The sequence below is a fragment of the Numida meleagris genome, chromosome 7, assembly GCF_002078875.1.
Source record: "Numida meleagris isolate 19003 breed g44 Domestic line chromosome 7, NumMel1.0, whole genome shotgun sequence".
In the NCBI taxonomy this organism is placed as follows: Eukaryota; Metazoa; Chordata; class Aves; order Galliformes; family Numididae; genus Numida; species Numida meleagris.
This window is the reverse complement of record NC_034415.1, coordinates 5,708,196-5,720,269: the sequence shown is the minus strand read 5'-3', so window position 1 is coordinate 5,720,269 and position 12,074 is coordinate 5,708,196. Positions and strand designations below refer to the sequence as shown.

General features: G+C 50.4%; 1 protein-coding gene across 2 annotated transcripts in view; it reads left to right on the top strand.

Annotated features, from left to right (window-relative positions):
* PBX1 (PBX homeobox 1) overlaps positions 1-12,074 on the top strand; it is a gene marked incomplete at its 5' end in the record, with an annotated part of 105,896 nt that overhangs the window by 88,901 nt on the left and 4,921 nt on the right. Inside the window, 3 exon segments of one of the 2 annotated variants that reach the window (XM_021405615.1) lie at positions 58-217; positions 7,018-7,130; positions 8,571-8,660. In XM_021405615.1, coding sequence (XP_021261290.1) covers positions 58-217; positions 7,018-7,130; positions 8,571-8,660 — 363 coding nt within the window. 2 annotated transcript variants of the gene reach the window in all.

Sequence of the window (12,074 nt, the reverse complement as noted above, 5' to 3'; positions counted from 1 at the left end):
GTGCTCTTTCCAGAGCAGAAACGTTAACGTCTTTGTCTTTTCTTAAACTCGCTCTAGGTATCAAACTGGTTTGGAAATAAGAGAATCCGGTACAAGAAGAACATAGGTAAATTTCAAGAGGAAGCCAATATTTATGCTGCCAAAACGGCTGTCACGGCTACCAATGTGTCAGCCCATGGAAGCCAGGCTAACTCACCCTCAACTCCCAATTCAGCTGGTTAGTTTTGTTTTATTTTATTTTGGGTTGTTAATGTTTGGTTTTTCGTTTGTTTGCCCCCCTCCCTCTAATCTCTCCCTCGTTTTCTCCTTTGGGTTATTTCAGTTTTTATTTTCTGGTTTTGGTTGGCTCACTTTTGTGGTCTTAAAAAGGCAAAAGAGAGATGGGTTTGGTTTCTGGGGTTGTTTGGGGGGGGTGGGGGCGGGGCTTTATGTAAGCTGTTTTCTTGGTTCCCCTACTCTGTTCTGGTTCTCATTCGAAAAGCAGTGTGATCAGACCGTGTGAGTGACGGCGATGCGCTGGGTTCTGTGCACGGACACAACAGCAGAAAAATGACCAGAAAAAAAAACAAAACAAAAACTGCTGGGATTGTTTGCTCTTTGGGAAAAGGGGATTAAAAAAAAAAAGGAAAAAAAAGTCCTTGTTCCGAATTGTTCCATTTCACTGGGGGCAGGAAGCGTGAGCGGCCCTCATGAGTAAAGCCCGGCATTTCTGGGATGTCTGAACTCATGCCATGTGGGGGTTGTTTGGGGCAGATTTGTATCTGTTGCTTTTCTTTCTGTTGTGGTTACCTTTGATTGCTTACATGATGATGTCTGGATCACCTGCAAGAGTGTGCCCTGTGTGAATTTTATTTTCCCTTTGTGTCAGGACGACCCAGAGAAACCTGTGGGTCGCTTTGTTCCTTTCCCGTTCCCCCTTTCCTGCCCGTTTGCTGTGGTTTCCATCTGTTTGTTTTGAGGGTCAAAGGCACAGAGCGCTTTGCCCAGATTTCAACTCCTCCTCTAGAGAACGATATGCACTTTGTAGTGGCCGACCCCAAAACCACGCCAGGCTGCGGTTGGCGTGCTCTGTTCTGGTTACGCCCAGCTCCCAAGAGCAATGGAGAACTGGGACCTGATGAAAAGGAACCAATGAAAGGGCAACTCTGTGGGTGCCATGCACTTATCCAGACAAATATCTGTGTGCCTCTTTTCTTTGTAGGGGTGGGAGGGAGAGTGGGGATGTGTCACTCCCGTGCCTTTGAGCTTGGTGTCTGCTCACGATACCCTTCTGCCGGGGTGTGACACGTGCTGTCAACAGGCTGCCAAGAGAGGGGAAACAGTGGGGCAGCAAAGGGGACAGAGTGCAGCGGGAGGAGCTGGGTGTTGGGCAGCCCACCGCTCGTACACCATACAGATGCTGGTTGCTGGGACGTGTGCTCACATAGCAAGAGCAGTATCTACACGGTGAGAGGTGTCAGGGGGTTTGCTTTGGCTCCCAGATCTGGAGGTCTGGGAAGGTGGAGAAAGCAGAGTCCAGACAAAGGGAAAACCAGCAGTGCGTTTTCTTTTTTTTTTTTTTTTTTCCTTTTCCTTCCCTTGCTGTAAGTGCTGAAGATTTAAATGCAGTTTGAAAAATGTCATCCTTACTACCTGCTCAAATGGCTAAGCCCCTGCTGTAGGAAAGCCTGGAGGACAGAGAGCAGAACTGTGTGTGCTGGGAGTGTAGATACCTACTGGATGCGGTGCTGCCCTGCACATACAGCTTGGGCCCACAAGACACAGCCCTACTCCTTTTCTGCCTTTTTCAACTGTAGTCAGACCCAAAGGTGTGGAAGAGCAAGGGAGGTGCTTCAGATGGGTTTGGAAATGGCTCCTGGATAGTGGAATAGGCATTTCCCCAGTGCCTGCCCTGTTAAATAGTGCTCCATCCTGAGTCTGTTCCTTGGACGTCCCCACAGGCAGTAACATGGTTGTTTCAGTGATAGATTGGCTGGTACTCTGCAGTAAACGGCTGAGATAGTCCCTGGATAACACTGTGCTTTCAAGGAAGGACAAACAGTCTTGTTATTAACATGTAAGAATGAGCTCCTGGGTCCTCTTTCTTGTTCCCTTGTCCATTCCTGAGGAACACCAACCCCTTTTCCCGTGCCAAGGCAATGCTAAAGTAGCACATTGATGCACGCAACCTCCTGTGCCTTGAAGGTCCGTGCTCTGCTAGAAGCCAGGTGTTTCTGAGCTGACCATTCTCCCTGCATGCTGCAGCAGTGGCAGAGCAGGGAGACTCTGCAGCCCAGTCTCTAGGGAAGGTTGCAGAGACAGTGGGATTGGACATCCTTATGTCCTCTCTTGAGAAGACAGCTGGAAGAGCCTTGGGACTTTTATCTCCAGCAGTGGCACCTCAGGTTGAGATTTCCCCTGCTCAGCCAGACATCCCTGTACTGTCACATTGTAGGGCAAAGGTGTGTCCCAGTGGCACCTGAAGTCGTATCACCTTCCCTTATTCAAGTTGTGCCGTAGGTGCTGACAGCCAAAACCTGTGCATGCTCAGTCTGAAATACCTATCAAAGACTTGGAGGATGCTGTCAAGGGCTGTGAGCCACCCAGATGTGGTGCATTGCCCTGGGAGAAATGTGGAAGTGGGTGAAGAGGCAAAGGACTAAAGTGGATGATACCTCTCCTTTAATACCATGGTCTTTTTTCTGTTTTCAGATCATTGGCAGGGACATTGGTGAGGGAGGAGCCTGAACAAAGACTAGACTTGCTGGGAATTTTTAGGGTCTTGTGGTTTAAATACATGACAGGGCACGTGGAAAGAAAGAGAGTAGACAGAGGACAGGTCATGAGAAGGAGGCAACCAGCAATGTAGTCCCTGGAGGGCCATGCTGTTGGAAGAGGAGGTGGAACTGGATGTGCTGGGACCTGGGACAGGAGCTAAATTCATTTCTGTTGTGGCTGCACAGACCCATCTGTTCTCTGCATTGACGGCCATGTTACCGGAGCTCGGTGAATGGCTACAGTCAGTCAAAGAGATGGGCCACGCATTGACAAGGGCAAGGACTGCATCTGGCTGGCCATCTGGCACCTTCAGCACAGGGTCCCCCACCCTCAGTCACCCAGGCCTGAATGTCAAACACCTTTTCATCCTGAATACACGCAGTTGGGTTTTATCAGCCAGATGTTCAAATAAGCTGAGATGTCTGGCTCATTTGGGCTAACAACTCCCCATCCTCACTTTGATTGTACGGACAATCACAGCACAAAAACCATGTGGCAAATGAGAGCTATTTTATGTGGACTGACCCTTTTGCCAACCAGAGTCCTGGAGGACTGCACATAGGTGATGACATCCAGTGAAATCTTCCATGCAGAGCAGCCAAAATTATCCTGAACTTTTTTTTTTCCCACCTGCTCACCCTTTTGTTTTATAAAAATCTTCATGCACAGCTGCTGGTGGACAGGATCTGGAAATGTGCTTCATCAAGCACCAGCCTGATGGCTGTATCCTCTCTGCCTTCCCCCATTTGTTTGTGGCAGTTGCTTTTCATGGAATGCCAGAGTGCAGCGTTGGAGAGGATCCTGCTTCAGCGAAGAAACCGTGCTCATCACGGTCTCACTGTCTTCAGTGTTGCTTGGCAAGTGAAAAAGAACAGCAGGTGTCCTGCAGGACCAGCCCAGGCATATGTTTGCTTTCAGACCTGCTGTCAGATTCAGGGACTTTGTCCATCTGAGCTGCTTCGTGGTCCATCATCTTCTTCCCTTATCTTTGGCCATGGTAGAGACACAAGGAAAAGTTACATTAAATTAGGTGTTCTCAGTGCATATAGGTCACTGCCATTGACTTTAACTAGGAATCTCCTGTACATGACCAAAGTTGATTTCAGTGGTTCAGGATGCTGGATTTGTCTCATTGGTGGTAGGTGGAATGAGCAGCAGATAAATGTCAGAAGTGGAAGAGACCTCATCGGTGGCATGGCTTTAATGTAGGTTTTTACCCAGTGGCAAGGTCTGAGTGCCAAAGCTTGTTTCTTTTTAAGCATTGCCACCACTTTTTCTGAAGCTGGTGTTCTGATGGAAACTCACCACTAAGGAATGATGGTGATTAGTCTTGAGTTTGCTAAGATGTGTGGATGCCAAAGATGGACTGCTGTTTCACACTACAACAAGTCATGATGAATGTTTCTTTCTGGTTTTTTTTTGTTGTTTTTTTTTTTGTTTTTTTTTGTTGTTTTTTGTTGTTTTTTTTTTTTTGGTCTAAGTGTGGAAACATCCAGGGACTTACGTGTGCCAAGTTCAGAGACCTTTCATTGTGGGTCCACAAGCTCAAAGGTGGCTATTGCATTTCACTTCTCAAGGAGTTCCATGTCAAACTGTGACCACTGGAAAACTGTGGTGTTTTTCCAGTGGAGCCTTTCAGGGGGACAGATCACATTAACGATGGAGCCTCCTCCAGCAGACAGATGTGACTTGTTTCTGTGAAGGATACCAGTGTCTTAGTGTTGAGGACTCTTTGCATTCCTGCCCCCTCTTCCACCCCAGCGCATCAGTCCCTCGTAGCTGCGTCTCTGAGGCTTTGGGCCATTGTAATTTTCATACATGGCTAGTACATAGGCAGCAGAGTGCTGAAACAGCAGAGTAGGAGCTCAGAGGGCTCTCTGCAATTATGGCTCTGATACAAATGCATCCATACATGCAGGCCATTGGTATGCGCATATTTATCTTTGCATTCACATCAGCAGCGAGACATATTTACTGTTGAGATATGCACATATATTGTAAAAATACCCTGTGCCGATAGCAGTGTATATCTTGTAAGTGACATCTCCAGTGCTCCTCATGATTTCCAAGACACCGGTGCTCTTCAGATCTAGAGTTTGTGATTGTTTATTTTTATTTCCTCCCTCCCAGTCTCAGTTTTAACGGGCAGGTTTGTTAGATTTCCATAAAGACCAGTTACGTTTATGGTATTTTTATTTGTTGTTATTATTATCTTATTTTGGTAGGGGAAGGTGGAATGTAATGTTTCTCTGCTTGGGGGTAGAGTGATGGTGGAGTCATATCAGGTGCTCAGGGCTTCCCGAGTCCTCTTTCCAGCTCTGACACTGATTACTTGTGTCATCTCAAAGAGTTTTGCTCACCTTAAAATAATAGGAGAATATTCTCTGCTTCTTGTGAGGGTTAACTGCAAAATCCTTTGGTTCCCAGCCACTGTAGAAGCACAGAAGCCATCACACCGCTCTGGGCTTTATGCTGGTAGTCAAAGTGATCATTCAGAAAACCCAGTAGGAAGCAGCTTTTCGTATGTGAAAGGTGTCCATCTTCACGCTGTAGGTTGAGCAGTGTCAGTGGGGGATATCCTCAATCTGCCAGTTGACGTCCATAGCTTTTTGCCTTTAGAACCCGAGAGGTGAGGAAGTGACAGGAGCCTGGTACCAGCTGAGCAGGGAGGTGCTGGCTGCAGCCCTGCCACCCGGTGCTGCTTACTTCACACAGCATTGGCGGGTTGCTCCGCCACGTGCACCCCTGATAAAAGGGCCATTTGCAAAGAGAGCAGTTGGGTGACGTGAACATGAACTCTCCAGCTTAGACCTCCTACTTGTAGACCTGCTCCCTGAGCCTTCTTGACATCGGCTTCCATCTGCTTCCTTCCTGGCTCATCTCCAGGGCAGAGCCTGGGGACTGCCCAGAGGGTTTCTCCCCTCTCCTCTCCAGCAGGAGGTGGGGATCGTCAGACATTTCTCAGAGCACACGCATGAGCCATAGTTGGGCAATTCCACCAGGACTGTGGTTGCCAATCTTCCAAGCTGGAAGCAGCAGCGGAGATGATGAGAGCGTATTTTGGGTTGGAGCTGAAAGCAGAGCTGACCTGGGCCCCTGAAGTCTCTCCTTTCCAAGGCTAACGTCATGTATATAACCAAACCTTGCACGTTGAGCTGTCTCACACTTAACGCGCTGATCTGCACGATGAGTTCTGAAATAATCCCATAAAACCTTTTTATTTATTTTTAACCCCCTTCCCTAATCCCTTGCCTTCCAGTCACATGATAGGTTGGTTTCTCCTGTTCAGCAGTTGAGGAGGTGCTCAGATATCTCAAAGCTGGAACCGGGACCTTTTTCTTTTTTTTCCCTTATCATCTGTTGTGTTTTTTTTTTCCTGATCCCACCCAGTTGTCCTCACCGTTACCATTTTTTAGCGTAACACTGGCGACTGGTGCATGCAGTGGGGATTTGCTTACTGTTGTTGTTCTGGGGCAGCTGGCCCCGCGGGGCTGGGACACCCACGTCCTCTCAAAGCCCGTCGCGATGAAAGAAGGTTGCCAACGAGATCAGTAATGGGAGCCTGGCCCAGGTGCCTTCACGTTTTTGTGACCCTTCGCTCCTGGTGCGTTGCGCTTCCCCCAGGGATGGATCCTGATGTCCTGAAGGCAAACCATGCACCGCTCCCTCGAGGGAGCTCTGGGCGTGGAACGGGATGGTGCTTGGATGTGGTCACCCGGCAGAAGGGCCGCGTAAGGCTGCATGGCCTACACTTACCCGCGCTGAGCTCAGCTTCTCAGAGACGACAGCAGCATGGGCCTGGTTAGCCATGCTGAGGTGGCTTCTGCTATTGCTAGTGAGGCGCCTTTGGGTAATTCTGATCTCCAGTGCAATCTGCCGGGTAGACATCTCCAAAAATTGAGATCTGCAAAGCTGCCTGAAGGATTTTGATGCCCTGAAATGAAGGGAAAGGGTTGTCTGAGTCCTCCAGGCCGGGTTTTGTTTATCTCAGTCCAGAGCATGAAGAGTCCTTCCTCCAGCCGAGGAGCTGTTGCAGAATGTTCTTGGCACTGAGCTGTAACAACATGTGGCTTTGAATAACCTCAAGAGTGCATCCTTTTTTTTTTTTTTTTTTGCTTGCTGTGTTCTTCATACTACTAACCTGATTGTGTGTTTTGTTTTTGTGGTTGCTTTGCATGTTGTTCCTTCCTCTTGGCTGAGAGTCATGGGGTGGATCTTTTTCCTTTCTGTGATTCAGGTGCCTCACTCTTTCCTTTCCAGGTTCTTCCAGTTCTTTTAACATGTCAAACTCTGGAGATTTGTTCATGAGCGTGCAGTCTCTCAATGGGGATTCTTACCAAGGGGCCCAGGTTGGAGCCAACGTGCAGTCACAGGTAGGGACCCATCCGATGTACTGCCAGTGAATGCATTAGTGTTGGAGGAGCCTTTGATTGTATTGGCACTTCTCCCTCCCGTCCGAAAAGAGCAAATCTCAACCAGCACAAACGAACCAACCAACACTTACTTAAAAAAAAGTAAAGCAAACCAAAAAACCAACCAACCAACCAACCAAAAAAAAAAGCAAAGGCAACAACCACCCAAAAAATCAATCGAAAAGAAACCAAAACCAAACCCCCAACCAAACCAACAACCATGGTCTTGAGGAGACTTGCCCACACTTTGTGAATGCATTTGGCTCTGGCTTGATAGTCGTAACAGGAGGAAAGGAGGTTCTGGAGAACAGGCATGTATTCAAACAAAAGCAGATGAGGTTTAGGTTCTGCTTGCTTTATTCTTCCAAGGGAAGGGGTGAGATGTCTGGACCGGTGTCTCGTTTTACAAAGCTTCCACTTACTCCTTTGATGCCAAACCAGGTGTCTGCTGCAAGGCGAGAAATGTTCAAATACACAGCTAGGTTTTTTTTTACTTTTTTTTCATTAAAAGTCACCCCTCATCATCTCCCCATATTCCCAAAGCACTAGCATTCACACTGGCCATATACACACCAGCAAGACAGAGTGAGGGAGCTTTGAGAAGCATTACTGAAACATCCACCTATGCTTTGGCCAAGAAGAAAGAATTCAAAATAGCCGGTAGCTCACTCAGATCTTCCCCTTCCTACCTGATGTCCAGATATGCCATGAGTCTTCTCTCTGACGTCTAAGGCTCTGTGTTGAGAGATGACAGCCACTCCGACACGTTCACACTGGGCAAGGAGAGCTTTCTAAAGCCCAAGTCACTCCCCTCGCAGTGCTGGACGCAGAGATGCATGTCACTGTGCGTACCGCTGCTGGGGCTAGGCTGGGTAGTGGAGGGAGAGGAGTGGGGCACGCGGAGGAGAGCTGACGGTGCCTTGCCATGGTAGGTATATTCTCTCTGGGCCCTCCGAAATGGAAGACGGAGCTGCGTTCACCCAGCTCCAAAGATCTCCTTCCACTGAGGTGAACGCAAAGCATGGAGGGGGATATGGGTAGGGCTGTGGGTCCTTGGGCACGATGCTGGAGCTGGCCACAGCGATGTGCCCCAAGAGGTCCCAGCCTGTGCTTGCCATGCTGTTCTCCCTCTCCACTCTTGGTGTCTAAGGGCTTGGGGCCGCCAGGAGTGTGACGGGGGTAGGCCACTGGGGGAGGCAAGGGAGCAGTCCTCTGACTTGGCTCTCACCAAGAGTCCAACCACGGTTCTTTTTCACCGCCCTCTTTAAGTGCATACCTTCATTAGTATTAGTATTATTATTACTGTTTATTTGTTTTACCGTAAAGATGAACCGAAGCGGCTTTGCCCAGTAACCTTGCGTTGACTCTAATTTGTGTCTTTGTTGTCGTTGCTCTGTTTAGGTGGATACCCTTCGCCATGTTATCAGCCAGACAGGAGGATACAGTGACGGACTCGCAGCAAGTCAGATGTATAGTCCGCAGGGCATCAGTGTAAGAAAAAAAAAAAATAGGCTTGGGTTCTTGTTTTATTTTTTTTCCTCCCTTTCATTTTTGTTCTCTCACTACCAATTATTTCAAAGCCATAGGGCTCGGAATGCCACTTAGTAGGACTTGTCTTTGCTTTTACGGTCACCTAGTTTATTGCTTCTGTATCGGTCACGCCAACGGCAGAGCTTTGCCCACGAAAAAAGTGGCGACTGGGCAGGCTCTGTGCAGGCAGCTGGCGTCTAGGACTGTCAGAGCCGATGAGCGTTCGCGTGGCACCTGCGGCCACATGCGTTCGGCTGAGGGGAACTGCTAAACAGGTGACACCTCGCGTAACCGCGGTGGGGACTGTCACCACGAGCGCCCCGGCCCAGAGATGGCTCCACGCCGACGAGGCTGATGGCGGCATCCTGCAGCGGCCACCTAAAAATAACCCGTCCCTGGCCAGCATCTGAAGCCAGGCTGGGCGGGCGGGAGGGGGCTGAAAGCACGGTGATGATGGGGTTGACGGCAGTAAATAGAATGAGAAGGGGAAAAAAACAAGCGCAACCCAAGAAAACCTCGCCCTGCTGAACTGGGGGAGGATGCGAGGGGGAGGGAGGGCTTCGGAGCATCTTCTCCTTGTTCTTGGGTGCGCTGGCGGGTTCTGACTAGCATGAAAATTCGTAGCGACAAGCTGTGTCGTACAGGGTGAAATCGATCAGACACACACAAGGAGAACCGAGTGTAGATTTGGGACAGCAATCCAACTTCATTTCTCAGATCAATCGTCCACCATCTCAGCGGCGGTGACAGCAAGCTGGGAGAAGAGGGCAGCCTGGAAAAGGAGGCTGTGCTCGCGGAGTGGGTGGTGGTGGTGGTGGTGGTGGCCGGGCTGGCGAGGGGAGGAGGATGGCTGCAGCCTGTGGTCGGCGTGCACCACAACCCTGTTGGGTGGCGAGGAGGATGAAGGTTGAGGTGAGGCAGTCTTGGGCTGCACAGGGAGGTGGTTGGTGCCATGTTGCGTTTTGCTGCCTGTGTAGCTCACGGGAAGACCAAGAGAGGATTGTCTTTGGGGAGAGGGGGTCAGGTCCAACCTTGGCTTTGGGCTTGGGCCGCCAGCAGCATGGCCTGCTCCAGCAAAATGCTGCCTGTGGCAAGGCGGCCAAGGGATGCCCAGGGAGCTCCAGCTCTGCCAGCCGGCGTCTGTGGCTTCCTGTCAGTTTGAAACAAAGGCGCTGAGATGGAGATGTGATACATGAGGAGGCATTAAAAGAGCTTCCTCGCTGCCTCCAGCCCTTGCCTGCCTCTGCCTTTCATTCAGGGACGGGAGAACATGGCTTCAGCTGCCAACCACGGGGCACCTCGCCCTGCTGCGTCTCCCTTCGAGTCCCTTCACCCTCCAAGGAGGCCACTCTCCAAGGAGGTTTTGCCGTTTGGCACCTTGCATCTGACCATCTTGGGGCCCTTGTTGTCTGAAAGGCCTCCACCGACATGGGGAGACCCCGGGGGTGGAGGACAAAGGGGCTGCAGGACGGGGGCTGCACTCCCCGCTCCGCCTGGTGCCGGGGCTTAGCGGGCAGCTTGACGTCACGAGGCAGAGCCAGGGAGGATTTGTGAAGTAATGTAATTGAACATGTGCAGATAATTATGTCTCATTACATAAGCCCGTTGCAAAAACGGTGCTTGGAAATGCCACATGAAAGAGCCTATCGTTCCGCATTAATTTCTCTGTGCGCTGAATTTATTCCCTTTCTGGCTTTTTAATACTTGAAGAGTAAATGAATCGGAGGCTGATCATGATAAGAGATGATACTTTTGTATAAATTAAAATACCCCCAAGGAAAGAGGCTGAGCTGATTATGGTTGCAGTTGGCTTGGAAAATAACAGTGGGTTGGATTAAGCCAAAATTTGGGGGGGAGGGTTGCTGCTGGGGATTACAAGGCAGGGAGGAGGATGAGGGGAGAGGGGAGAAGAAAGGAGTGGAAACTTGGAAGCCAAGTAGGACGTCAGTCGGTGAACTGGTATTTCTGGCAGCTAGTGATGGTCGTAATGGGAGCAGCACTGGGAATTGGTGAGCTGACAGCTTCCCAAATGGTGACCCAGGATGGGTGACATGTAGTGTTGGCTGGTTTCTAGGAGGGCAGGAACCCAAAGTTGCCTGAAAGGGTCAGGCTTGTGAAGGGTGAGGGTCAGAGACAGGCAGGGAGGCAAGTGGGTAAGAAACCCACCCAGTTCAGCGAAGACTTCTTATCTAGCTAGTGTGTTTTCCCCATATAGCATCTGGAGCCAGTCTGGAAGAGAGCAGAGGGTTTAGGAAGCATCTTCTGGGTTGCCTTTCTTTCCCCAGACCCTTTGCTTGTGGCATCTTGTCTTCCTATCCAGCCAGATCCCAAAGCATTCAGCAGCCCCCGGCGGAGTGATCTGCCACCCCTGCAGCCTGGCTGCCTTCTGGGATGTGCTGGTGCTGGGTGAGGTCCCAGGTTGCTCCATATAGGCAGGGGCTGTCTCGTAGCCGGAGCAGCGGGCACGTTTTCCCTGCCTCTCCTCAGCCCCTTTAATGCTGCAGAAATGAAGCGGGATGCAGAGGAAAGCTGCCAGCAACGCAGAGAGCTGCGATCCCTGCCTAACCCGAGCATCCCTGTGAGCTGCTGGAAGGAGATGAGCCGAAACCGAGTCAAGAGCCCTGTCACAAAGATCTCTGCACGGGGCTGAGGTTAAGTCATCCCTGGAGCCCGTCAGGTCTGGGAAGGCAGCAGCAGGTTGCCCAGCTCCACCGCTGTAAAGCTTGGCAGGGGAGACAACACGCAGGGCTCGCCTTCCTTGATGGAGGATGAATTTTTAAACGCGTGAGCGTCGTGACAGCTGAGGACAGAAATACACCCAGAGCCCCATTTCCTCCGTGGTTCTTCTGTGAGCCTGTCTTGCTGGTTGCAGCTGCTCAGCGGCTGACAGCCCGCCCGGCACTGTCTGTGCATCGTTAGCGGGATGATCAGCCATGTCCCTGCCACTGGATCTCCGTGACCTGCAGCGATGGCTGAGGCAGAGCGAAAACGGCCGACTTCACATCTCTAGGTGAAGGTGGTGCTGGGCAGCACATCCCCGTGAGGTCTCTTTTGGCCTGGGTGGGTTAGGACTCAAGTCCTCCTTGACCACACCTGGAAAGATGATGTCCCTGTGTGTGTCCTCCTCACCGTGCACCTCGCCATGTGCGCAGGGAGCTCTGTGCTTGCTCCTCTGGATCTGCCTGTGAACGCGCTGTTAATGCAGATGGGGTTGCTGCAAATACTCTGATTGGCCTGCTAATTAATTGATGGTTTATAGCCGTCTTAAAGAAAAATCCTGTCAGAAATTTCTTTTTGGACACCCAGCCCCTCCTTTCCTTCTCCCCTTTGTGCCCTCCATCCCTAACCTTCTAATGAAGAAAACTGAGCAGGCTA